At 49.4% G+C, this 27,210-nt stretch overlaps 1 protein-coding gene and 1 long non-coding RNA gene across 2 annotated transcripts; both read left to right on the forward strand.

Moving 5' to 3' along the window:
• The first annotated feature begins 9,377 nt into the window (after positions 1–9,377).
• Positions 9,378–14,192, forward strand: LOC114589892 (uncharacterized). Its single transcript, XM_077921904.1, has 6 exons — positions 9,378–10,014; positions 10,638–10,736; positions 10,849–10,941; positions 11,290–11,436; positions 12,541–12,731; positions 12,917–14,192. Exons 1-6 carry the CDS (start codon positions 10,012–10,014, stop codon positions 12,921–12,923), a joined length of 540 nt encoding a protein of 179 aa, XP_077778030.1. The 5' UTR covers positions 9,378–10,011; the 3' UTR covers positions 12,924–14,192.
• A 3,205-nt stretch (positions 14,193–17,397) lies between these two features.
• Positions 17,398–26,412, forward strand: LOC144326051 (uncharacterized). Its single transcript, XR_013391204.1, has 2 exons — positions 17,398–19,120; positions 23,400–26,412. It is a non-coding gene; the product is annotated as an uncharacterized LOC144326051 (long non-coding RNA).
• The last annotated feature ends 798 nt before the right edge of the window (positions 26,413–27,210 follow it).

Genomic DNA, 27,210 nt, shown 5'->3' on the forward strand with positions numbered 1-27,210 from the left:
TCCAATAACAGCTGCAACGGCCACTCCTTCTTTCCACAGCAGCTGAGATAGGAGGGGAATTTGGGATGCTCACAGAAAGCATAGAGCCCAGAGGTCCTTAGAAAAGACACTATCTATTTCCGAGCCAGACTGAGAATTTAAGAATTCTGCATAGAATCTTTAACCAAATGGACTACATAGATAAGAAGAAAAGGGAAAGCCCCTAGTAAAAGGGAACTATTGGGTTTTCATACATGCAGAAGGATGGAAAGCGATTTATTTTTGAAATGATAATTACTGATTTATTGTGGATTTTTTAAATTTGTGGAGTAAGCTCACTTGTAGATGTTGCAATTGTTAAACTATTGTATGTGCAGGAATAGAGAACTGCACAGTTGTTGGTGAAAGATGATAATTTAAAAAAACAACAACCCTGTTGTAATATAAGGTTAACGTTAAGAAATGGCATGTAAACTAGAAATAACTAGGGAAATAGATCAGCGACAAGAGGAAACCTTGCATCCCTCAAGAACAGAGTGAGGGAAACCAATATTTGGAAAAGTCATATTAAATTTATCTAAATTAGTGGTTGAGAGATTATCAGAATCCTGAAAATTGGGGAAATCACATTTCAGACTCCATTGCTATCTTCTTTGAAGATTTTTTAAGCAGGGAAGCAGGTAAACGGAGAAGAGGAATCAGAGTTCTGTGGCACAAACCTCAGTTGTCCTGAACGAAGAACAAGATATTCTGGTCACCCCAATGGTCAGTGGGGGGTTGAAAGGACCCTGATGAGGGGGTCAAAGGCTGCAGTCCAGAGATCAGTTTCAATTCACCCTATGAGTGAATTACATACCCACAAATACTCCTAACTGTTCCTCTTTGTTGCACCTTCTTGTCTTTCTGGTTAGGCCGTACCTCGTTCCAGGTGTACAGAAAGATGTCGACCTGGATATGCCAAGGTGGTTCTAGAAGGAAAGCCCGTTTGCTGCTATGCTTGTGCTCGGTGTGCGGAAGGGACCTTCTCCGCCCAGGAAGGTGGGTGACTCCAAGGGGAAGGTATTTGTCAAGGAACTGCCATCGGAGCCAGAGCGAGAGGGAGAGCTCCAGAGGGATTCTGGAGAGCGTCCCGGGAGGGAGAGAAGCAGCCCATCTTCTGGGGAAGGAAATCAGCGTAGCACCAGTGGAGAAGGGGGGCAGATTGGGGAATCGGCGAGGTGGCTCCATGACTCCTCGCCAGAGACCTGCGGGGAGAGCACGGGTCCTCCGCTGCCCACACCCTCCCTGCGCAGAAGGCTTCCGCGCAGGGAGAGTAGGCGGAGACTAGGTGTCAAAGAGCTTCTTTGCTGGAAGAAGTTCAAGAAACGCCCACTGACGGATTCTGCCAGCGATTGAGACAGCCACAGGTGAGTGGCTCTCCGGACAGAAAGGGTTCACTCAGACAACTCAGCAAGGTGTGGCGCCGATTTATGCACGAGCAACCCCTAGAACCATTACAGTATTCCGAGAGAGAGTAAACACTGGGCAGTAATCCAGTCTCACACACTTTTTGTGAGAATTCTGCAGATATTGGGGCTCCTTCCTCAACTTCTTTAGGATTAATCACCTTTATTACATCCAGGAAGTGAGTTGATAGGAATGACCATGAGGAAGACATCTCTGGGGTTGAAAGTGGGCAGCTGTGAGAGGAATGCCCATAAAGCATTCCTTTTTTATTTTTCATACCAAGTCACACCAAAAAGGAAATCATTTTGACATTTATAAAGAGTAATGGACAGGTGATGCAAACCAGCAAATGTTTAATAGCAAAAGCACAATAAAAAATAAAATATTTCATATGAAAATTATTACAATATAATCAATGGACTGTTTTGATCTCACTATGAACATTGCATGAAAGCAACAGAAAACTGCATTTCAAATGTCAAGTTAAAGAGCTGTTTCTTCAGGATTAGGCAGGATCCAAACAATGCAGTTAACAGAAGTGGAGTGCTCATTGCTACTCAGTTTATCCTACCTCACAATTTTTGCTTTACCTCATTTAGCATTCTTATTTCCTGAGGTCCACCACAGAGTTTTTCAAAACGTAGCAGAGCACAGATCATTAGGGATGTAACTGATGCTGCAGCCACTCTTTTTCCTCTTCCTCAGATGCAGAACATTGCACCAAATGTTCAGAAGATCAGTATCCAAACAAGGACAGAAATCAATGTGTCCCCAAGATTATCATCTTCCTGGCTTATGAAGAATATTTGGGAATGGTGTTAGCTTCCGTTGCCCTCTTCTTATCTATAACAGCAGGCATTGTGTTGGGAATCTTCATTAAATACAAGGACACTCCCATAGTCAAAGCCAACAACCGGAACCTCTCCTACATCCTCCTCGTCTCCCTCCTGCTTTCCTTTCTGTCCTCCTTCATCGGGCGCCCAAGGAAAGAGACCTGCCTTCTCCGACAAACGGCCTTCAGCATCATCTTCTCAGTTGCTGTTTCTTCTGTCTTCGCAAAGACCATCACGGTGGTGCTGGCCTTCCTGGCCACAAAGCCCGGGAACAGGGTGAGGAGATGGCTGGGCAAGAGTCTGGCCAACTCCATTGTCATCTCCTGTTCTGGGGGGCAAGTTCTCATCTGCACCATCTGGCTGGGCTCTTCTCCCCCATTCCCAGAGCCCGACATGCGCTCCCAGGTGGAAGAGATCATCCTGCAATGCAACGAAGGGTCTGTGTCCATGTTCTACGTTGCCCTCGGCTACCTGGGCTTCTTGGCTGCCATCTGCTTCACGGTGGCTTTCCTAGCCAGGAAGCTGCCCGGCTCCTTCAACGAAGCCAAGCTGATCACCTTCAGCATGCTGGTCTTCTGCAGTGTTTGGGTGTCTTTTGTGCCCACCTACCTGAGCACCAAGGGCAAGTACATGGTGGCCGTGCAGATCTTCTCTATGTTGGCCTCCAGTGCTGGGCTTCTGGGCTGCATCTTCCTTCCCAAGTGCTACATGATTGTGCTGAGGCCTGATCTGAACACAAAGGAGCACCTGACAACCAGAAATTAAGGGAACACCTGATTCTTAAAATATTCCATGTTCCCGATGCCCAGAAGTGCATAAAGGAAACACACTTGCTCATCCATGTTGCTCATTCTTCATCTGTGAAAGAGATTGTGTTCATTCTTAGCCCAGGTTTTGTGTAGTCCTGTTGACATGAACCGTAAGATGGGAGGAAATGTTTTGCTACCTTGCTTTGCCAAGGACTACAATGAGTCCTGGTCTACTGCCCTTAGTTTGTAACGTTTTATCATTTAATCATTTTTTGCTTTGAGAAGTTATATTTATCTCACAACAAGATAGGCTGGAGGGAGGGAGGAGTTAGGTCTTTGAGTGTGAGTCCTTTGTCCTAACTACCTGTTATGTAGTGTAGTTTCACCCTGGGCCAACAGGGGGATACTGTATATAGTTTTCACTCAGGTCTGTAGATAGTTTTCACTCAGGTCCGCGGCAGTTATTTTAGGCGGGAACTCTGGGCTGTTGTGGTTACAATGTGACAGCCGGCTGCCTATAAATACAGGCCGGCTGAGCTGTTCACTGTCAGTTCTATTCCAGCTTACCATAATAAAGAGCTACTTGAAGAGATCGCTGTGCCGGCTGCTATGTCAACCCACGACTTAACACTGGCGACGAGGATGGGATGGATGGACATCAGAGCACAGCCAGATGCGGCCAGCCTCTGAACTGAGCTGAATCACTGAGCTGAATCACAGAGCGAAATCACTGAGCGAAATCACTGGGCAGAACCAGTTCAGAGCTGACTGTTCTGGCTAGAGCACTGTGTTCCATCCATCGCCCTTCACGCCGGCATCGGAATCATGGCTTCACTTGTGCCTCTACCGCCGTTTGCGCCAGCCTCTGAATCATGGGACTCCTACCTCGCTCGGTTCGACTGCTACCTCCAAGCCAACGAACTGACAGCAGTATCACAGGATCGGAAGCGGGGCCTATTCCTCAGCCTCTGTGGGCCTGAGGTGTTTGAGACGGCCCGAGCGTTGGTTGCGCCTGAAGCAGTCCAGGCATCACCATGGGACACGATCCAAGAGAAGCTCCGCAACCACTACGCACCAAAGCCGTCCAAGATTGCTGCCCGCCATGCGTTCTACCACAGGAACCAGGCAGAGGGGGAGTCAATCAACAACTACACCACCGCCCTGCGACAGGCTGCATTGCACTGTGAGTTCCGAGACTTAGACGATGCCCTGATGGATCGAATCGTCTGCGGGGTCCGGGACATCCATCTGCAACGGCGTCTCCTAGCCAAGCCAGACCTCACGCTACAGAAAGCCATTGAGGAGGCTGTGGCCTCAGAAGCTGCTGAACGCTCCGCTCAGGAGATCCGCAAGTCCAGCAGCCTGCGTCTTGCTAGGGAGCCCGTTCCGGTGCATCATGAAGAGGCCAGCAGTGAGGAGGCATCCTCCAGTGAAGACGATGATGTGCACCAGACAAAGCGGGAGCGCAGGAAGTTCCAACAGAAGTCCAAGGGCCAACCGGAATGTGCTGGCTGCGGAGGCAACCATTCCCGTGCCAAGTGTCGATTCAGAGACGCCATCTGTAGGAGGTGTTCCAGAAGGGGCCACATCGCTAAGGTCTGCCGATCGGCTCCGTCTGACACCCCCCCTTCATCGACTCGCAAGTCCAAGTCTTCACTCCAGTCTGCCAAGGAAAGTTGTTTCGCTCTCACCAACTGCCGCTGCCCGTCTGGAACCACGATTGGCCAAACCGACTCGCCTACGAGACGCAAGCTGAACGTCACGGTGCTCATTGAAGGAGCTCCATGTGACATGGAGATCGACACCGGGTCTGCCCTGTCCATCGTGTCATGGAGCACCATCAAAAGACTGGTACCCAGAGTGTCCAAAAGGCAACTCGACTCTCACCGCGTACACCTGAGAGACTACCAGGGAAACGACGTTCCCGTGGTAGGCGTTGGCCGGTTCCGGATCGCCTTCAAGGATTTTTCGGGCCTGCTCCGGTTGGTGGTGGTCGAAGGTCAGCGGCCAAGCCTCCTAGGGCTAGACTGGTTTGATGCCCTCGGCCTGGAAGTCACCGGCATCAACTGCATCTCTAACGCAGAGACTGAGGGTCTGGTCAAAGACTTTGCCGAGGTTTTTGACGGCACCTTGGGCCAATATACAGGTACGCCCATCTCCTTTAGCCTGGATCCACAAGTCGCCCCCATCAAGCTAAAGCCACGCCGGGTTCCCTTTGCTCTCAAGGCTAAGGTGGACGAACAACTGGACAAACTGATCGCCCAAGGAGTTTTGGAGCCGGTTGACCACGCAAAGTGGGAAACCCCCATCGTCACGCCTGTCAAGCCAGATGGGTCGGTGAGAATCTGCGCTGACTACAAGTGCACGATCAACAAGGCACTTCAGCAGCACGCTTATCCGGTTCCTGTTGTCCAACACCTGCTGCATTCCCTGGGTGAGGGTAAGGTCTTCGCTAAGCTGGACCTTGCCCAAGCCTATCAACAACTGCCAGTCGATGATGCCACTGCTAAAGCCCAGACGATCGTCACCCACCGGGGGGCATTCCGTTGCCGCCGGTTGCAGTTCGGGGTGAGTGTGGCTCCTGGCATCTTCCAAGGCCTTATGGAGCGTCTCCTGCAAGGGCTTCCGGGCGTGGTACCATATTTTGATGACGTCTTGGTGTCTGCAGACTCACACCAGCAGCTGTTCGAGCGCCTCCGTGCCGTGCTGACCAGGTTCCAGGAGGCCGGGCTCAAGGTAAAAAGGGAGAAGTGCCAGATCGCCGTTCCACAGGTAGAGTTCCTGGGCTATCTTATCGATGCCTCCGGTCTTCATCCAACCACATCCAAGATCCGCGCTATCCAGCAGGCCCCCACTCCAAAGAACAAAACGGAGTTGCAGGCGTTCCTGGGGCTGCTGAACTTTTATAACATGTTCCTGCCCCACAAAGCCACAGTGGCTGAGCCTCTTCACCGACTCCTTAGCACTAAGACGCCTTGGGCCTGGGGTCATCGGGAGACGGCGGCCTTCAACGCGGTCAAGGCTCTCCTTTCTTCGGACAGTGTGCTGGTACAGTACAGTGAATCCAGGCCGCTGGTCCTTGCCTGCGACGCCTCACCTTTTGGCATCGGGGCTGTCCTTAGTCACCGTTTTCCAGATGGAAGAGAAGCACCGCTCGCCTACTTTTCCAGGACACTATCTCCGACGGAACGGAATTACAGCCAGCTCGACAAGGAGGCATTGGCACTTGTGGCTGGAGTGAAGAGGTTTCATGAATACCTCTATGGCAGGACTTTTGACCTCATCACTGACCACAAGCCACTCCTGGGCCTCCTCGCCGGTGATCGTCCAACTCCACCGGTCCTCTCACCACGCATGCTGCGATGGACTGTTTTCCTGGCTGCCTACCACTACCGGCTCATCCACCGCCCGGGGAAATCGATGGGCCATGCCGACGCCCTCAGCCGTTGCCCTCTTCCAGCATTTGTGGAAGACCCGGCTCCAGCTTCATCGCTCCTTCTGATTGAGGATCTTCCGGCAGCGCCTGTGTCGGCTGCCACTGTGGCCTCCGCATCTGCCCAGGATCGCACCATCAGCCGGGTGCTCAACTGGGTGTGGAGGGGGTGGCCACAAGGGCCCTTTGCATCGGAGTTCCAGCCCTTCGCAACCAGACAACATGAACTCTCAGCTCATCGCGGCTGTCTGCTGTGGGGAGACCGCGTCGTGATTCCCCAGGGACTCCGTCAGCGCGTCCTGGAGGCTCTGCACGTTGGCCACCCGGGAATTGTCAAAATGAAGGCGTTGGCTCGGTGTTACGTCTGGTGGCCTAATATGGACGATGCCATCACTGCCTGGGTGTCCGCCTGTCAAGCGTGCCAGGAGTCGAGGCCTGCACCACCGGCAGCTAAGGGATACACGTGGGAGACGCCAAAGACACCCTGGTCGAGGGTGCACATCGATCTGGCTGGCCCCTTTCACGGCCGGACCTTTATGGTAGTGGTGGACGCCTATTCCAAATGGCTGGAGGTCGCCCTGATGCCCTCCACCACTACCGAAGCTGTCATCCGGGTGCTGCGAGGCCTGTTTGCAACGCATGGGTGTCCTGATGTCCTTGTCTCTGACAACGGACCGCAGTTCACATCAGGCACGTTTGAGCGGTATCTTTTGGGACTGGGCATCCGCCATGCCCTAACGGCACCCTTTCATCCATCCAGCAACGGGCAAGCGGAAAGAATGGTGCGCTCGACAAAAGAGGCACTGGCGCGCCTGGACCGGGGAGACTGGCATGAGCGGGTCGCCGAATACTTGTTCGCGCAACACATCACCCCTCATGCGGCCACAGGGAGGAGTCCTGCGGAACTGCTTATGGGCCGCCGCCTCAGGTCACCGCTCGACCGGCTACACCCAGACTTTGCCGTGGCTGAACCCCCAGGCTGTGCCAACGCACCACGGTCATTTGTCCCAGGAAACCAGGTCTTTGCCCGGAACTATGTGGGGGACATCCCTTGGGTGCCAGCCACAGTAGTGGGAGTCACTGGACCTCGCTCGTACCAGGTGGCACTCGAAGACGGGCGCTTGTGGCGACGGCACATAGACCAACTTAGGCGCAGGGTTGGGGACTTGGACACTACCGAGGTGCCCCCAACTGCGCTTGCGGCTCCAGAAGAGACACGTACAGATGGCGAGGCTCCACCTACACCTCCCTCGCAAACTGCCAGCGTGGAGCCGAACCAAGCCGTCTCAGAACAGACTCAGACCACTCCACTTGCGGAGGCTCCACTCACAGCAGCGGATCCAGGGGAGTTGGTTCCAACGCCACCTAGGGTCGCACCACAGCCTCAGCGAGAACTGTGTGGCCCTCCGGACTTGGCTACCAGTCCCCGGCGGTCTGGCAGAGTTTCCAAGCGCCCAACTCATTTAAAGGACTATGTTGTTGGACAGGTATCACTGTTGGTCTAAGTATGGGAAATGTAACCGATATGCTTTTGTGCCTAATTGAACCATTACGCGTAGTGCTGTATATAAGGAAACCATTACGATTGTAACTAACGCCTTATCTCGGTGGGGAGGGGTGTTATGTAGTGTAGTTTCACCCTGGGCCAACAGGGGGATACTGTATATAGTTTTCACTCAGGTCTGTAGATAGTTTTCACTCAGGTCCGCGGCAGTTATTTTAGGCGGGAACTCTGGGCTGTTGTGGTTACAATGTGACAGCCGGCTGCCTATAAATACAGGCCGGCTGAGCTGTTCACTGTCAGTTCTATTCCAGCTTACCATAATAAAGAGCTACTTGAAGAGATCGCTGTGCCGGCTGCTATGTCAACCCACGACTTAACACTACCTATTAACCATATCAATTCTGATATTCAACAATAGTTTCTAGTTATGTCATTTCTATTTATTGAATTTTCTCCATTTTCTACATGTATGCTGTATCATTCATAAGTACACTTCATGTCATTTCGTTCTCCTAAGCTTTGTATATCAATAAACTGAGAAATTCATTTAAGACATCTTCCGTAGTCTGTTGGTTTAATTTCTGTATTGTGTAAGCTCTGCTCTCTGTTCCAAAAAGTAGCAACTGACCTTAGCCAAGCCTTGACTGGAGTCCAATGGGTTTTATTACACTGGCCTGGATGTGACATGTTGTGCACTGATGTTGAGTGGATCACCAGATTACGAGTGAGCAAGCAAGAAGTTTAGCATTGGAGGGAAGCAATGAGACAAAGCCAGATAGTTGTATTCCCTGCCTGCCAAACCTTTTCAGAGGAGGCATCTTATGCTCAGTCAGGAAGGAAGAGCGAGAGGCCTCCTCCTCCAACTCAGGTTCCTCCCATTCAGGTCCTCCTCCTCCAACTCAGGTTCCTCCCATTCAGGTCCTCCTCCTCCAACTCAGGTTCCTCCCATTCAGGTCCTCCTCCTCCAACTCAGGTTCCTCCCATTCAGGTCCTCCTCCTCCAACTCAGGTTCCTCCCATTCAGGTCCTCCTCCTCCAACTCAGGTTCCTCCCATTCAGGTCCTCCTCCTCCTACTCAGGTTCCTCCCATTCAGGTCCTCCTCCTCCAACTCAGGTTCCTCCCATTCAGGTCCTCCTCCTCCAACTCAGGTTCCTCCCATTCAGGTCCCCATTATAGAGCAAAGCCAAGATCAAAAGGGCAAGTAAAAATAATTTACAGATCAGCCACTGACAAAGCATTTATATTAATTGGTCAAGATTGCATCCTACTTAAACTTTCATCACTTCAAATTGGTGGAAACTCTCATTCTTATTACGATTCAACTTGTAGCATTCCAATGAAGGGTGCTATATAAATTTAAGCTGGGAGCAGCCTCTGGCTTGACTTATTTCATTATTCTTACTAATATTAATAAGTAATAAAGTATGAATTTGGGGGGAGGGGAATACATTACATTAGTGTCCAGTCATTGCATTTCTATAGGATACTTCATTTCAATCAATCAATCCAATCTTTATTACAGTAGTAGACCAGCATCAGTAGAGTGGGGTACAATCATTTTCAGTCTGTAAAACGTTTTGGAAAGCGAAAAAGTATTTAACACAAAGTATACATAAAAGTCTAAAAGACGCTAAAAGAAGGGTTTGGGGGCATTAAACGGATGTGGATGAGCATAAAAGGTTAGTATATAAAGACTATGGCCACCAATTTACAGAGCACTCTGATATGAGTGTTCATTAAATCTAGCATAATAATAGTAATGAAAAGGTGTGGCAATGGAGGAGTGCAGGGAAAAGAAAACTCCTGGCACTCATTTTTTCTTGCCAAAGAATTAAAAGATTTCTCCGCCTTTCTCCTTCTTTTTCCCTTGGGTGGTGTGTTCAGCGGTCACCCTCAGGGGAAACAGGTCCCCCCCCCCTTGGAGGAAATGGACTGATCGGAACCTGGCTGTGACATCGGCTCAGAATCCCAGCCTCACTTTGCAGTTGAGGCCAACCCCTGCCTTGCGCAGCAGCCTTTGGGTGCCTTATCTGCGACTGCAAAGTGAGAAGATTGACCTCTGGGAAAATGGTGAGGGGACCAGCAGGAAACTGCTAAGGGAGTTTGGAGTCCTTTTATTCTGTTGCAGTTGCAGAGAAAGGAGGGTGGGGGGCCGCCCCAGGTGTCATCACTGAGGGGGGGTGGGAAAAGGACAAAAAGCCGAGTTTAAAAATAAATAAAAATTGGCCTCACCAAACCTTTTAGATGAGTCAAAAAACGCGGCTGGCACTGGGCGCCACACCGCGGGGGCTGGCACTTACCGGGGGGGGGCTGCAGAGTGCCTGATCCACGCATCTCTCCTGGGGATGACGTGGTGGCTTGGGCCCCTGCAGGCTGGGCACTGCCTGAAACAGCAGCGTGGGGCTTGCGTCTGCCCCCCCCCCCCCGGCCACAGGACCCCCACCTTGAACCGGGCACACGAGTGGCTGGTTTGCCGCTGTTCTGTTGTTTCAATTATGGGTGCCTTGAGAGTTAATGTGCTGTGCTTGCTGCCCCACTTGTCCTGATGGACCAGCCCCCCATGGCAGCAGGGCTGTAGGGCTTCCCTGGCTAGAGACTCAATGTGGGCAAGAGAGTTTGCCTTCTGGGTTCCTGTCTCATTTTGGGATGCTCTCTTTCTCCTTTCCTTTCTGGGGTCCTGTCTCTGCCAGCAGTCAGCCATTGAGGATGACAATTTCAATGAAAAGGAGGAGGAGGCCAAAGCCGAGGAGGAGACGACTGCAAGACGAATGGATCTCCTCAGCCCTGACTGGGTAGGTGGCCGTGGCCTAAGCGGTGATTGGCAGGAGGGGAGGGGGGCATATCAACTGCAGGATGTTTGGTTGTGTTTTTTAATTGCTCGTTTTTTGCATCTTTTCCTTGCAGGTTCCAAGTATGTCACCATTTTCGAGTGTTTCCTCCCTGTCCTCCGTGTCCTCCCTGTCCTCCCTGGATTCCCTTTGGGACTCCCTCAATGAGGTATGTAGCAGACAGAGCAGGAGGGAAGCCCTGCTGAGCTGGGCAACCCTGAGGCTGGGGAGGAGGAGGAGGAGGAAGCCGGCCGGCCGGTCAGGCCACCTTCTGGACTGGTCGTGAGCAAGGGGGCAGGCAGGCAGGGGGCTGCTAAGGGTATGCTTGCTGCCCCACTTGTCCTGATGGACCAGCCCGCCATGGCGCCAGGGCTGTAGGGCTTCCCTGGCTAGCGACTCAATGTGGGCAGGAGAGTCTGCCTTCTGGGTTCCTGCCTGTCTCATTTTGGGCTGCTCTCTTTCTCCCCTCTCCCCACCACCACTGACACCACCTCTGCGGTCCTGTCTCTGCTGGCAGGCAGCCTCTGAAGTGGCTCTCGAGGAAGAGCCACAAGAAGAACCAGGGAGTCCCCCAGAGGAGGACGGGGAGGACAAGGAGGATGGGGAGGACCTTGATATGGCGTGCCCCCCACCTGAGGAACACCTGGAGGAAAGCATAATCAAGGTCAGACGAAACATACATTCATTCATCACATATGAAAAGCTTTCCTGAACAGGGCTGTCTTCAGATGTCTTCTAAAAGTCAGATAGTTGTTTATTTCTTTGACATCTGGCGGGAGGGCGTTCCACTGGGCGGGTGCCACTACCGAGAAGGCCCTCTGCCTGGTTCCCTGTAACTTCGCTTATCGCAGTGGGGAACCGCCAGAAGGCCCTCAGCGCTGGATCTCATAACGATGGGGGTGGAGATAATTCTCCTGGGTTGCTTTTGGTTTGGTATTTGTTTTGTAAGATAACTCTTTTGAATGCGTTTCCAGGTGCCTCCTGCCAAATGAAGTTATTAATTGCAAAGTGGGTTTGGCGATAATAAAACCATGTTGGCACTTTGCAAAGCCGGTTCTCTCTGGGGTTTTCCTGCCTCCTATACCTTCCCCCCACCCTCTTCTTCTTGGTTTTGTGTCTCGTTCAGATCTCTCCAAGGCTGACCACATGAGAACTTGGGAGAGGAGTGTTCCCTCCTGACTACAACCCTTTCATATAACGCCTTGCCCCAAAAAAGAAAAGGAGGGATTATGACAGCCTGCCACCACACAGGCCCTTCTCCTTCACAAACGGTCTGGAGGGCAGCAACACAAGAAGGGGCCTTTTCTGTGGTGGCTCCCCACTTGCGGAATGCTCTTCCCAGGGAGGCTCACCTGGCACCTTCATTATGTATCTTTAGGTGCCAAGCAAAGACGTTTCTCTAGAATAGAGCTTTCCAAACTGTGTGCTCCTCCCAGGGCTGGAAAAGGACTAGTTGAACTGAATCCCTGTGTTGCGAAATGAGGCATGTCTCCAAAGTGTGTCACCAACATGGAAAGTTCTGCTCTAGAACCAGCCTTGGGCTAATTGGACAACGCATGGCCTTTTCAACATGCTTGTGGATTGGGAGGTTGGCTTATGAGTTCGTTTTTGTTTTTAATGCATATGTTGTGTTTTTATTTTGTATTTTTATGCTGTAAGCCGCCCTGAGAGCTTCAGGGTTTAATCAATCAATCAATCAATCAATCAATCGATTAATGATTGTGCATTTCCCCAGAATCTGGAGGTGAATTGTTTACTTTTCTCATAGGACTGTGAGGAAGAGAGGCCCCCGGAGACCCCCACTTGCCTCGGCCTCCGTTCTGCCTTCTCCTGGGTCCGGAATATCTTTAAAAGATCACCACCACCAGCACAAGCAGGAACCACCACCAGCAGCGGGTTCTGCACGCGGCTCAGGCGCTGGATGCGGCAGCATCGCAGCCGTGTCCACCCCGAACCAAGGTGAGGAGGAGTTGGGAGGCTTGCACCGATCCGCCCGGGGGGATTTTGCCACCCCCCTGGGATGACACTTGGGGCGATACCTCCCCCCCCCCCGCACCCGCCTTCCTCCGCCAGTGGTGGCAGGGGAAGTAGCACCTGGAGGCGCGCGAGTCCCTAAGGGACTCCTTTTCTTTGTCTTTGCACAGGTCTTAATCCTTGTGGAGGAGGAGCTGAAGAGGAAAGATCAGAACGCGAGCTATGTCAGCGGCAGGCAGGTCGGCGCGGGCGGCAGGGCGCTGCTTCAGCCCCCTGCTCCGTATTGGACCTGAGTCAAAACTGAACCTTGTGATCAAGCATCGCCTGAGGAAGCTGGCCGCAGAGCTGGACCCCCACAGAACCCTGTCATCTGGCACACACTGGCCCAAGTCCTAGGCAGGCATTTCGGCGTAGCTGATGCTGAGAAGGTGTTGGAGCAACTGCAAAAGGATTATGAGCGGAGCCTTTGATTACTGAGCTTGGATGACATTGAGCGCTTGGCCACACGCTTGCTTCACCCTGAAGTGGCTGAAGCTGTAGAAATGGGCTTTCTGGATTAGCTGGTGAACTTGGGGACTGAGCCTGCCTTTTTGGACAGAAAGGGCCCAGCTTGGGGCTTATTGGGGGCGATCCCTCTGGACTGCTGTTAAAGGGGCACAGAGCATCTGTAGCCACACCCCGTCCATTATAGGTGGTGATGGGTGAGACTGATCTACTCTGTCTAGTGTGTTCGTCTGAAGTGAGGGAATGACTCTTGGGGAAAGATTGCTTGCCCAGTACTGAGAGATGCAGCTGCCACTGGGCTTGGGTGCTGCTGTGTTTAATAATGTGGGGGTTTTCTTTTTCATCACCCAAGCCTGGTTGCATCTAATAGATTCATATTTATTGTTGTATCCAAAGGCCATCCTAAAAATAAAGTTTACCAGAATTTTTAAAAAAACACCAACTCCATGGAAATATTTTTGTGGGTGGACGTTATTTCTGATCATTCACATTGTTCTGATTGGTACCTGATTGATTAAACTCAATCCTTAACACCATCTGAATCACTTGCTATTGGTTTAGATATATGTATATAAATTCATAACATCATTGTAAAGTTAAAATAACAGTCCAGTAAGAAGAAGGAAAAAAAAGAGACGCGGGTGGCGCTGTGGGTTAAACCACAGAGCCTAGGACTTGCTGATCAGAAGGTCGGTGGTTCGAATCCCCCTGATGGAGTGAGCTCCCGTTGCTCGGTCCCTGCTCCTGCCAACCTAGCAGTTCAAAAGCACATCAAAGTGCAAGTAGATAAATAGGTACCGCTCCAGCGGGAAGGTAAACGGCGTTTCCATGCGCTGCTCTGGTTCGCCAGAAGCGGCTTAGTCCTGCTGGCCACATGACCCGGAAGCTGTACACCGGCTCCCTCAGCCAATAAAGCGAGATGAGCGCCGCAACCCCAGAGTCAGCCACAGTCAGGGGTCCCTTTACCTTTTAAAGAAAAAAAATATGACAAAAGGGGGGGGGGAATGTACCAAGTCTAAGTCCAAGTCTAATTTAAAGGGTTCCTCAGATAAAATACATTCTCAAGAGACTACACAATGAATTAGATGTTGCAACGGAACTGACCTGCCACAAAGGGAATACAAAATAAAGATTGTGAATACCACCAATTAAGCCATGTTTCACTGGGACCTGCCACTCCTATTTGACATATAAACGTAATCTGAATTTCTTGTAATCATTTACAGGGCTTCAGAGACTGGTTTGTAACCTTCAGCCAAGTATTCTGGGGAGTGTATTTTTTTTTTTTTTTACTGCTTTTGTTCCTGTCAGATTGTAATTTTTTCCTATGAAATTCACATCATAATACAGCTATTGTGTTGGAAACAATGGTTAACTTAACAGGTAGCGTGATCCTGAGTACAAAAACAGAGGCGGCTTTGATCATAAGATTATTCCATTGTGTTTTTTTCACTCAATCAGTCCCGGAGTGGACTAACTGAAACCAGTGGCATTTAAGTCCAGTCATATCCATTCATTTCAGTCAGTCTGGTTCTGAGTGGGTCTGAAGTTGAACGCAACACCCAATAAACAAAACAATATTTCCCCTGGTTCCATTTCGGAATGCCGTGACAGTGATCTACTTCTGTGTCAACGCTCCCCCCACACGCAAAGAAAAACCCAAAACCTGCAGGAAGACCATCCGGTTGCCCTTTTCCTTCACCTGCTTGCAGATAAACCATCCACGCCAGGTGTCAGGGAACTGCCATCGGAAGGACAGGAGGTGGAAGGGCTCCCTGAGGTTGAGACAGACTTAGCAGCTGAAGAGGGAACCAGCAGGGGGAGAGGAGGAGCTCCGAGGGAAAGTGAGTCGGAGGGATGGCTCAGGGACACTTCCAGCGAAAACAGTGGGGAGGTTTCAAGACCTCCTATAGGGACACCCACTCCTCGCCGGAAACTGTCACGCCGAGAGTCCCGAAGACGTGTTTCCGTTAAGGAGCTTTTATGCTGGAAGAGATTCCGTAAGCGCCCACTTTCGGATTCTGCTAGTGACTGACAGAGCCATGCTTGAGGGGCTCCGTCGTAGGCAGAGGTTTGCGGACTTGGCCAAACTCTGAGGGACTAGGATTTTACGCACAAGCAGCTCATCATCCCTTCACACCAGGCATAAGCAAACCCTGACCCTCCAGATGTTTAGGACTACAATTCCCATCATCCCTAGCTAACAGGACCAGCGGTCAGGGATGATGGGGATTGTAGTCCCAAACATCTGGAGGGCCGGAGTTTGCCTATGCCTTATCCACACCACCGTGAGCTTCTTACAGGAAAAGTAGGGTTATAAATGCAATAATTAGTGAAATAAATTAAATAAGAATAAGAATAATAAATTTTATTTATACCCTGCCCTCCCCAGCCAAGGCCAGGCTCAGGGCAGCTAACGACCAATAATAAAAACGAGTTGAATGAATACAACTTAAAACAAGATTAAAATACAACATTAAAACTTTAAAACAATTAAAATGCAGCCTCATCACAGGAGGAGAAAGGAAAAAGAGGGGGAGGGAATCTATTTATTTATATATATATATATATATATATATATATATATATATATATATGCAGGTTTTGGTGTCCTCGGGTATCTTCCCGTGTAAAAGTTGGGGTGTCTAGGCGACGTTTCGACGACGTCGCCTAGACACCCCAACTTTTACACGGGAAGATACCCGAGGACACCAAAACCTGCATTCCTGTACCCGTGAAAATCTACGAAAGCATATATATATATATATATATATATATATATATATATATGCAATAATCAATCAATCAAATCTATACATGCAATAAAATAAATAAATAAATAAATAAATAAATGGAATGCTAAAACAAATATCCGACAGCACGTGCAAACGAACCCGGAAGCGGCTCAATTGCCAACTCCCATCTCCCCATCATGGATCATCCCCTTCATGGATCACTGCCCCTTGATGGATCACTGCCTTGCCGTGGCGAAGGGGCTTGAAGAACTCAGAGAAGCTATGAGCTATGCCGTGCAGGGCCACCCGAGATGAACAGGTCATAGTGGAGAGTTTTGACCAAACGTGATCCACCTGGAGGAGGAACCGGCAAGCCACTCCAGTATCCCTGCCAAGAAAACTCCACGGACAAAGACAACAGGCATATAAAAGTTATGGAAGTGAGAGCTGGACCACAAAGAAGGCTGATCACCGAAGAATGGATGCTTTTGAATTCTGGTGCTGGAGGAGACTCTTGAGAGTCCCATGGACTGCAGGAAGATCAAACCTCTCCATTCTGAAGGAAATCAGCCCTGAGTGCTCACTGGAAGGACAGATCCTGAAGCTGAGGCTCCAAGACTTTGGCCACCTCATGACAGGTGCGCATGCGCGGCTTGTGATTCGGCACTTCTGCGCATGCGCAAAGTGTGATTTAGCGCTTCTGTGCATGAGCAACCGCCAAAACCCAGAAATAACCCATTCCGGTACTTTCGGGTTTCGGCAAACTGTAACCTGAAGAAACGCAACCTGAAGCGCCTGTAACCCGAGGTATGACTGTATTGAGAGGCTTAAACAAGCCTGCAACCAGCTATCCACTGTGCATTTAAAAGGAGAATGTAAAACTCTGCTAGAGTGCAAAATATGGTCTGAAGCTCAGCATCGAAAAAAACGAAGATCATGGCCACTGGTCCCATCACCTCCTGGCAAATAGAAGGGGAAGAAATGGCGGCAGTGAGAGATTTTACTTTCTTGGGCTCCATGATCACTGCAGATGGTGACAGCAGTCACGAAATTAAAAGACGCCTGCTTCTTGGGAGAAAAGCAATGACAAAGCTAGACAGCATCTTAAAAAGTAGAGACATCACCTTGCCAACAAAGGTCTGTATAGTTAAAGGTATGGTTTTCCCAGTAGTGATGCATGGAAGTGAAAGCTGGACCATAAAGAAGGCTGATCGCCGAAGAATGGATGCTTTTGAATTCTGGTGCTGGAGGAGACTCTTGAGAATCCCATGGACTGCAAGAAGATCAAACCTCTCCATTCTGAAGGAAATCAGCCCTGAGTGCTCACTGGAAGGACAGATCCTGAAGCTGAGGCTCCAAGACTTTGGCCAACTCATGAGAAAAGAAGACTCCCTGGAAAAGACCCTGATGTTGGGAAAGATGGAGGGCACGAGGAGAAGGGGACGACAGAGGATGAGATGGTTGGACAGTGTTCTCAAAGCTACAAACATGAGTTTGACCAAACTGCGGGAGGCAGTGGAAGACAGGAGTGCCTGGCGTGCTCTGGTCCAGGGGGTCACGAAGAGTCGGACACGACTAAACAACTAAACAACAAATGGATGATAGTTTGACAAATAAGATATCAATGGTCTTCATTCTTCCTGAAAAGATTCATCCTCATGTTTAGCAGGTAATTTCACCGTTTCAACATATTCCCCCAGTTTCATAAGCTAATCCTCCCTCTTTCCACTTCTGTGCAAATAAAGTTCTAGCTGCTGCGGTTGCATACATAAATAACCCAGTCAGCTTTCTCGGGACCTTTAATTATTAAATTTATATAGGAGCCTTCATTGGATTGCTACAGGTTGAATTGCTATAAGAATAAGTGTTTCGTAAGCTTTCCACTAGTCTGGCGAGATGAAAGTCTAAGTAGGATGCAATCTTAGCTAATGAATCTAAATGCTTCATCAGTGGCTGTTCTGCCAATTATTTTCACTTCCCATCTGATCTTGGTTTTATTCTATAAATGGGGACTTGAATGGGAGGAACCTGAGTTGGAGGAGGAGGACCTGAATGGGAGGGACCTGAGTTGGAGGAGGAGGAGGACCTGAACGGGAGGAACCTGAGCAGGAGGAGGAGGACCTGAATGGGAGGAACCTGAGTTGGAGGAGGAGGACCTGAATGGGAGGAACCTGAGCAGGAGGAGGAGGCCTCTCACTCTTCCTTCCTGACTGAGCATAATATGCCTCCTCTTAAAAGGTTTGGCAGGCAGGGAATACAACTATCTGGCATTGTCTCATTGCTTCCCTCCAATGCTGAACTTGTTGCTGGCTCACTTGTAATCTGGTAATCCTCTGCTTATATTTCAAATCCTCCCTTTGATTTCATATATGGATGTTAGTCTAGCAAACCTAGACAGCATCTTAAAGAGCAGAGACATCACCTTGCCAACAAAGGTCCGTATTGTTAAAGCTCTGGTTTTCCCAGTAGTGATGCATGGAAGTGAAAGCTGGACCATAAAGAAGGCTGATCGCCGAAGAATGGATGCTTTTGAATTCTGGTGCTGGAGGAGACTCTTGAGAGTCCCATGGACTGCAAGAAGATCCAACCTCTCCATTCTGAAGGAAGTCAGCCCTGAGTGCTCACTGGAAGGACAGATCCTGAAGCTGAGGCTCCAAGACTTTGGCCACCTCATGAGAAGAGAAGACTCCCTGGAAAAGACCCTGATGTTGGGAAAGATGGAGGGCGCAAGGAGAAGGGGACGACAGAGGACGAGATGATTGGACAGTGTTCTTGAAGCTACCAGCATGAGTTTGACCAAACTGCGGGAGGCAGTGGAAGACAGGAGGGCCTGGCGTGCTCTGGTCCAGGGGGTCACAGAGAGGCAGAGACGACTAAACAACAACATCTCCCCATGGCATTGTCCCTGCCCGAAGGGGCTGACGGGAGATGTAGTTTTAGCCGCTCCCTCTGGGTCCGCCGTGCGCATGCGCGAGAAGGCGGGGCAAGCTGACCCGCCTGGGTGACGTCACTCCCCCCGCGGTATTTCTCTCCCCCCCTCCCCGGCGGACTCCAATGCAGACGCAGAGGAGACTCTCGGCATGGAGCGGGTGCTGCTCTTCTCGCTGCTCCTCACAGCCGCCGCTGTAGACGCAGGTGAGCACAACCCGCGCATGCGCGAGGAGACCCTTTCTGGGCTGGAATGCCGGCACACGCGGGAAGGGGGGGGGCTCCACTCAGGTCACGCCCACCTCCACCACCGGCGCCGATTGGCCAGGCGCACCTCGGCTGTCGGAAAGGTGCCGATTGGACGCTCGCTTGAGCCTGCCCCTCCCCCTGTGACCCCGCCCTTTTATTGGTTGCGGGGTAGTGGGCGGGGCCTCGTTGGGGTTGTCATGGAGACGGGGCCTGTACCTTCAGGCTGAGGCGAGAAATAAACAAGAATAAAGCGTGTTTGTTATTAATACATAGGAATTATAATGCTAGAATTTTGGGCCACGTGTTATGTGTTTATACCCCACCCTCCCTCCATGGGTGGGGTAACGTTTTCTGCTTTTGCCCCATTTTTGTTTCCCACCCGCCTCACAACAACCCTGTGAGGTAGGCCACATATTATTATTATTATTATTATTATTATATTTTTTAATTCTTCTTCTTCTTAGTCCACATATTATTATTATTATTATTATTATTATTATTATTATTATTATTATTATTATTATTATATTTTTTAATTCTTCTTCTTCTTAGGCCACATATTATTATTATTATTATTATTATATTTTTTAATTCTTCTTCTTCTTAGGCCACATATTATTATTATTATTATTATTATTATTATTATTATTATTATTATTATTATTATTATTATTATATTTTTTAATTCTTCTTCTTCTTAGTCCACATATTATTATTATTATTATTATTATTATTATTATTATTATTTTATTTTTAAATTCTTCTTCTTCTTCTTCTTCTTCTTCTTCTTCTTCTTCTTCTTCTTCTTCTTCTTCTTCTTCTTCTTCTTCTTTTATTGTTGTTAGCCGCCCTGAGCCCAGCATCAGCTGAGGAGGGCAGGATATAAATAATTTTTATTATTATTTGTTACGGAAGGGGGGGGGGCATGTCTTCTTCACCTTCTTCTTTGCTACAATATATCCATTTATTCCCAATTGTCAATGTCAAAAGGGACTAAAATCTATAAAATCCATAGAAAATCAACGTGCCAATTTGCTCAATTTCTCTAGGACTCCACCACCCCTCCCCTGTCTTCCATAATCCCTCAAGTAAAGTGTCAAGACCCTAATCCTGTCAAAATCACTCTGCCAAGCCTTTCCTCGGGCAATGCCAGGTGGCAGACTATGCATACATGGACCATTGTCTTCCCATCACCGGCACTCAGGAAGCGCTTATCTGCGCATATCTCCAGCTCTGCATATTCCCCCCTCCCTCCTCCATATGGTAATCCGGTGTAACCCAACCTCTCCTTCATGTATTCATGATGTAATCTGTGTAACCCAACCTCTCCTTAATGTATTCATGATGTAATCTGTGTAACCCAACCTCTCCTTCATGTATTCATGATGTAATCTGTGTAACCCAACCTCTCCTTCATGTATTCATGATGTAATCTGTGTAACCCAACCTCTCCTTCATGTATTCATGATGTAATCTGTGTAACCCAACCTCTCCTTCATGTATTCATGATGTAATCTGTGTAACCCAACCTCTCCTTCATGTATTCATGATGTAATCTGTGTAACCCAACCTCTCCTTCATGTATTCATGATGTAATCTGTGTAACCCAACCTCTCCTTCATGTATTCATGATGTAATCTGTGTAACCCAACCTCTCCTTCATGTATTCATGATGTAATCTGTGTAACCCAACCTCTCCTTCATGTATTCATGACGTAACTGGGATGTCTTTTGCACTGTATTCTGGGACATGGAGGGAGTTTCCAAAGTTCATGTCACCCCTTTCTCGCGGTTCAATCTCGCCTTGAACCTGTTGCGCAATAAACTTGGATCTTCTGCAGTTTGCTCCTGTGCCCGGCTGAGCTCATTTTCTTCCGCAGGGACCCGCGGACTTACTTAGTCCGACGAGCTGGGTGGCAGAGTAACCCCGCACCCAGATTTTAGCCGTAACAAAGCCAATAAGTGAAACCTAACAAAAGACGCCTTCAGATTTATTTATTCAGTTATATATTGGAAAACGGGTAAATTTCAATTATAGGAAACAGGACCCTTGATTGTGAGAAGGGGCAGCAAAGCATGCTGGGAAGAAGGACATGAGGGAAATTAAACCTAAGAAAGTATAATTTATCAATAATGCTAATATGTGAAACCGAACAAAAGACACCTTAGGATTGATTTATTTGGTTATACACTGGAAAAAAACGGTTAAATTTCAAATTAATCTGAAACCCCACAGCAGGGCATGCTGGGAATCGACCGTTGGCCTGAGGGAGCTGGCAGTGCATGCTGGGAACTAGACTGCAACTACCGCCGCTCCGCAGCCTGGACCACGGCGGAGGCTGGCGGGAGTCGCAGGGCCTTTTGGAGGTGGCCCCTTCCCCTCCCAGGGCAGAGAAAGGCCCGGCCCCATGGCCCTCCTGCCTCTGCCTCCGCCAGGGACACCAGCGCCTGCAGCCCATCCAGCTGCACTCTGCACGCCCTTAGAGGCCGGAGAGGCTGGCAGGGGCAGGGCCCCCAGGTGAGCCCGGGAGAGAGGGGCCCCTGGGTGGGATCTGCACTCTGCACGCCCTCAGAGGCCGGAGAGGCTGGCAGGGACAGGGCCCCCAGATGAGCCCGGGAGAGAGAGGGGCCCCTGGGGGGATCTGCACTCTGCACGCCCTCAGAGGCCGGAGAGGCTGGCAGGGACAGGGCCCCCAGGTGAGCCCGGGAGAGAGAGGGGCCCCTGGGGGGATTTGCACTCTGCACGCTCTCAGAGGCCGGAGAGGCTGGCAGGGGCAGGGCCCCCAGGTGAGCCCAGGAGAGAGAGGGGCCCCTGGGGGGATTTCCACTCTGCACGCCCTCAGAGGCCGGAGAGGCTGGCAGGGGGAGGGCCCCCAGGTGAGCCCGGGAGAGAGAAGGGCCCCTGGGGGATGTGCACTCTGCACGCCCTCAGAGGCTTTGTAGTCTAAGCTGGGGGGTGAGGGATTTCTTCCCATTTGTGTGTGTGTGTGTGTGTGTGTGTGTGTGTGTGTGTAATACGTATATGTATATGTTATGTACTCTTAACAGTATATATTTGGTTTTACACAATATGCATACATAACAATTATTCTATTCAATTAAAAACAAGATAAAAGTTTACCCAAACCTTCGGACCTCCCTCCCTCCCTCCCTTTGGTCAGATAGATAGATAGATAGATAGATAGATAGATAGATAGATATCAATCCTGCATCTTTCATTGTAATCTATCTAGTGTATATCCAGAATTTCCAAAGTTCACATTGCTTTGCAAGTGTTGGTTAGATACCTGCTGCTTTTTTCAACTGCTTCCTGTGGTCTCCCAAATAGGTTACAAAATCATTCCAGTTCAGACAGGATTGATGGAAGTCAAAAATTTGAATAAGATGTAAAAGTATGTTTAATTACCGTTGAAAATGATATGTTAAAAAAAATAATTAAAAATTATATATTAAAATAAATAAATAAATCATTCCAGTCCCTTGTAAAAATATGATCTTCCTGATTGCTGATCTTTCCCGCCAGCTTTGCCATTTCTGCGTACTCTATCCATTTGGTCTGCCCTTCTCTGGTCGGTTTTTGTCTTCTTTCCACCTCTGGGCTCGGAGCATCCATGCTGCTGTCGCCACATCCATAAACAGTCTTTTCTTATCCCTTGGTAGTTCAGCACCTGTCATTCCTATTAATAAAGCTTCTGGTTTTTTTAACAAAAGTTATCTTAAACATTTTTTTTTCATTTCATATCATTTCCCAGAATTCTTTTACCACCCCATATGTCCACCACATGTAATGTACCTTCCTTCTTCTTACATTTCCAACACATGTTTCAACCTTTTCTGTACATTTTTGCTACTTTACTGGCTGCCGGGTACCAACAATTCATCATTTTCATGTAATTTTCCTTCAACGTACAGCAAGCTGTAAATTTTAAATCTTCCTTCCATAACTATTCCCATTGTGAAAACTATAACCAAAATCTCTTGCCCAGTGTATCATTACAGATATAACTTCTTCATCGTTAGTATACCATTCTAAAATCAATTTATACATTTTAGATAGTAATTTCACATTATTTCCCAACAGATCTCTTTCGAATTTTGATATCTCCGTTTTAAGACATATTTCTTAATCAAGTTTGAAAACATCATTTAAGTGATAATACTGAAACCAATCTGTTAGTAAATCTCTGATATCTTCAAACTTTTTCAACTTTAACTGATCTTCTGCTTCTGTTAACAGCTCTTTGCAGGTTGCCTCCTCTGTCTGCCACGTCCCTCCTTGAGGTCTACGGAGTCCCAGAAGGTGTCGCTCTCTTCGGCTTCGTGGTCTAAGCTCAGATAGCTGTCTGAGCCGATATCCATTTCGGGGAACCGTGGAGGAAGAGGGAGAAGACCTGTCAGCAGCGCTGGGAAGAAGGGACAGACTTCCCAGAACCCTCTGCAACCTGGCCTGACGCTACAAGGATCTCTTTGGCCACTCTGGCTTCCCTGCCTGGGCTTCCCTCCTCCTCTGTCACTTTGTCATGGGATATTTCGTCCTCAGAGGATGACTGTTGGCCCGGACAGGATGGAGGAACCAACCCAGAGGTGGTGGCAGTGGGGGGGGGGGAGAGGGGAGAAAGAGAGCAGCCCAAAATGAGACAGGAACCCAGAAGGCAAACTCTCCTGGCAACATTGAGTCGATATCTGACTTTTAGAGGACATCTGAAGGCAGCCCTGTTCAGGGAAGCTTTTCATATGTCATGAATGAGTGTATGTTTCATCTTACCTCGATTATGCTTGCCTCCAGGTGTTCTTCAGGTGTGGGGCACGCCAAATCAAGGGCCTCCCTGTCCTCCTCTGGGGGGCTCCCTGGTTCTTCTTGTGGCTCTTCCTCCTTGAGAGCCACTTCAGAGGCTGACTGCTGGCAGAGACAGGACCCCAGAGGTGGTGGCAGTGGTGGAGGGGAGAGAGGAGAAAGAGAGCAGCCCAAAATGAGACAGGAACCCAGAAGGCAAACTCTCCTGGCCACATTGGGTCGATATCTGACTTTTAGAAGACATCTGAAGGCAGCCCTGTTCAGGGAAGCTTTTCATATGTCATGAATGAGTGTATGTTTCATCTTACCTCGATTATGCTTGCCTCCAGGTGTTCTTCAGGTGTGGGGCACGCCAAATCAAGGTCCTCCCCGTCCTCCTCTGGGGGGCTCTCTGGTACTTCGTGTGGCTCTTCCTCCTTGAGAGCCACTTCAGAGGCTGACTGCTGGCAGAGACAGGACCCCAGAGGTGATGGTGGGGAGAGGGGAGAAAGAGAGTAGCCCAAAATGAGACAGGAACCCACATTGAGTCGCTAGCCAGGGAAGCCCTACAGCCCTGGTGCCATGGGGGGCTGGTCCATCAGGACAAGTGGGGCAGCAAGCATAGCCTGCCCCCAGCAGCCCCCAGCCTGTCTGCCCCCTTGCTCATGACCAGTCCAGAAGGTGGCCTGGCCGGCCGGCCACCCTCCTCCTCCTCCTCCTCCCCAGCCTCAGGGTTGCGCAGCTCAGCAGGGCTTCCCTCCTGCTCTGTCTGCTACATACCTCATTGAGGGAGTCCCAAAGGGAATCCAGGGAGGACAGGGAGGAAACACTAGAAAATGGTGACATATTTGGAACCTGCAAGAAAAAGATGCAAAAAACGAGCAATTAAAAAACACAACCAAACATTAAAACTCAAGGCACCCATAACTGAAACAATAGTTTCATCCTGCGGTTGATATGCCCCCCTCCCCTTCTGCCAATCACTGCTTAGGCCATGGCCACCTACCCAGTCAGGGCTGAGGAGATCCATCCGTCTTGGGGTCTCCTCCCTTGCCTTTGCCTTTGTCCTCCTTGCTAGCTGGGAGGAGGGGCGATAATGTGTGGCATCAGCCCTGCAGGCAGGTCCCTGCCCCAAGGAAGCTACAGTCGGAGTCGCTCTCGTAGGCTTTGTAGTTGAAGCTCAGGGGGCTGTCCAAGCCGGCGTCTCTCTGGGGAGCAAGGATTTTCTTCCAGCTTGGGGTCTTCCAGTGCACAACGTCCGAGTCCCCAATATCCAACTGGCTGGTTGAAACGCTGATACGGCTACCGCAAAGCATTGTTGGGTTAATTTGTACATCGCTTAATCATGTGCCCCGGCCCCCAATCTCTTACCTCCGCACCCCCTTCCTCTGCCACTGCAACAGAATAAAAGAAGGACTTAATGGAGAAGCAAGATCTGTTGGGTCGTGGATCCTCTGCTCAGGTTGTACTTGTGCAAGTCAAACCATGCCTCCTGAAGACACCACGGTCTCCACGGAAACTGAACGTGCTTCAGCACCTGGAACCCTGGGAGATTGGGGCATGCACCTCCGCATCTCTGCATTTATTTGTGGATTTATTTGACTTTCTAAGTAACAACTTACATTGTTAGTTCTCAGTCCTCCTGAATGTGGAGTGATGGCTTGTCTTTCCATTTAAATTTCATTCCTTATTCCGAAATCTGTGGAGAGGTTGGATCCTGCTTGGAGGTTCCCCCTTTGGACATCTGGCCGGACACAGTGAGAACAGGATTCTGGACTAGGTGCGCCATTGGCATGAGTGTCCATTTTTTTACTTTTTGAAATATGGGAACCCTAGTTAAGGGCCCACTGCCTCCAATTTAGGCGTCTCTTCCAGGCCATTCCTGGAGGGACCCCTCTTCCTCTTCCATTTCCTGAAGCTATGGGAAAAAAGCAACAAAAATCGCAATGTGAAGACATCTGAAGGACAGAGCAGGCCAAGATGTCCTCAGAGGCTCTCTATTTCCTAAATAACTCGTAGGATAGATCTGCCTAGTCCAGCCTCTTCCCTCCTCACCCCTCTTTCCTTTTGTGTTGCATCTTTCAGTTTGACAGGCTGAGGGCAGGGGAAGTGTCTTGCATTTTACTGAGCTGCAAGCTGCTCTGGGAGCCTTTTTACTGAAGAGGGGGGTAGAAGTGATTGTGAGAAGAATGGACAGCAAAGCATGCTGGGAAGAAGCAGGTGAGGGAAATGAAGTGAAACCTAATAAAGGATAATTTATCAATAAAGCTAATAAGTGAAACGGAACAAAAGACACCTTGAGATTTATTTATTTGGTTATACACTGGAAAAAAGAGTAAATTTCAAATTAATCTGGAACCCTTCCGCAACACCTTCAGATTTCTTTATTTAGTTATACACTGGAAAATGGGTAGTTTTCAATTGCGTGTTCAGACCCAGAAACCTCCCCCCTAAATAAATTCACACTTGACTCAAATTTTTTGGTTTGGTTTTTGGCAGAATTTAGGGCACAACTTTATTGATTACCGAAAGTGACTGGTTGCATAGGCTCTGGTCTGACTAGCTGCCTGCCATGCAGGTAGCGCTGACCCAGGGTTCCAGCATAGGTCAGCCAAGGGTGAACACCTGGATAAGTGGAAAGCCGGGAACGGGCTAACTCCGCCACCCAAATTTCCCCCTGGACTCAGGCACGGGCAAAACCCCCTCTCGGGGGTTGACCAAACCAGGTTGAGTCCCTGGATTCCTTTAACGTAATAACTTTCACATAGGGATGGCGAGAGCGTTCTCCCATCCCTATCACCTGAACCAGAGCCTATCTGCAACCTTAAAAGTTGTGATGATTTGCTACGTGGCAGGCGAAACCCAAATGGCAACAGCCAATCAGCCAAGTGGGGGAATTTCCTGCCATGGCCCTGTCCCAACAACAGACGACACACAACGGCATAGCAAGGTCAAGCGCAAAACCCTAAAAGTAGGGAGAGGTGGGCGGGTGTTCCGAATGCACGCGCCGAAAGAGGAAGCTCTGGGTCACATGCATGGGCATAAATAGGTCCCCCAAACCGTTTGGACTGCGTCCCATTGGCCAGATTGTACCCAGCCCAATCGGGTGTTGCGGCTGACCAATCTTACCCACCCACAACACAGGGTTTCGGTTTACCAGGTCTCACCGCAATACGTGCCCTCTTAAAGGGAGGACCCAATTTATAGGAAAGAGGATACTTGTTTGTGAGAAGAATGGGCAGCAAAGCGTGCAGGGAAGAAGGAACGGAGGACG

This window comes from Podarcis muralis, chromosome 18 (genome assembly GCF_964188315.1).
Source record: "Podarcis muralis chromosome 18, rPodMur119.hap1.1, whole genome shotgun sequence".
Lineage (NCBI taxonomy): Eukaryota > Metazoa > Chordata > Lepidosauria > Squamata > Lacertidae > Podarcis > Podarcis muralis.

Excerpts from the sequence above, each read along its gene's own strand:
- LOC114589892 (XM_077921904.1), top strand. Across the intron at positions 10,737-10,848 it reads ATCTCCTCAGCCCTGACTGG|GTTCCAAGTATGTCACCATT; the intron begins GTAGGTGGCCGT and ends TTTTCCTTGCAG. Across the intron at positions 10,942-11,289 it reads TTTGGGACTCCCTCAATGAG|GCAGCCTCTGAAGTGGCTCT; the intron begins GTATGTAGCAGA and ends CTCTGCTGGCAG.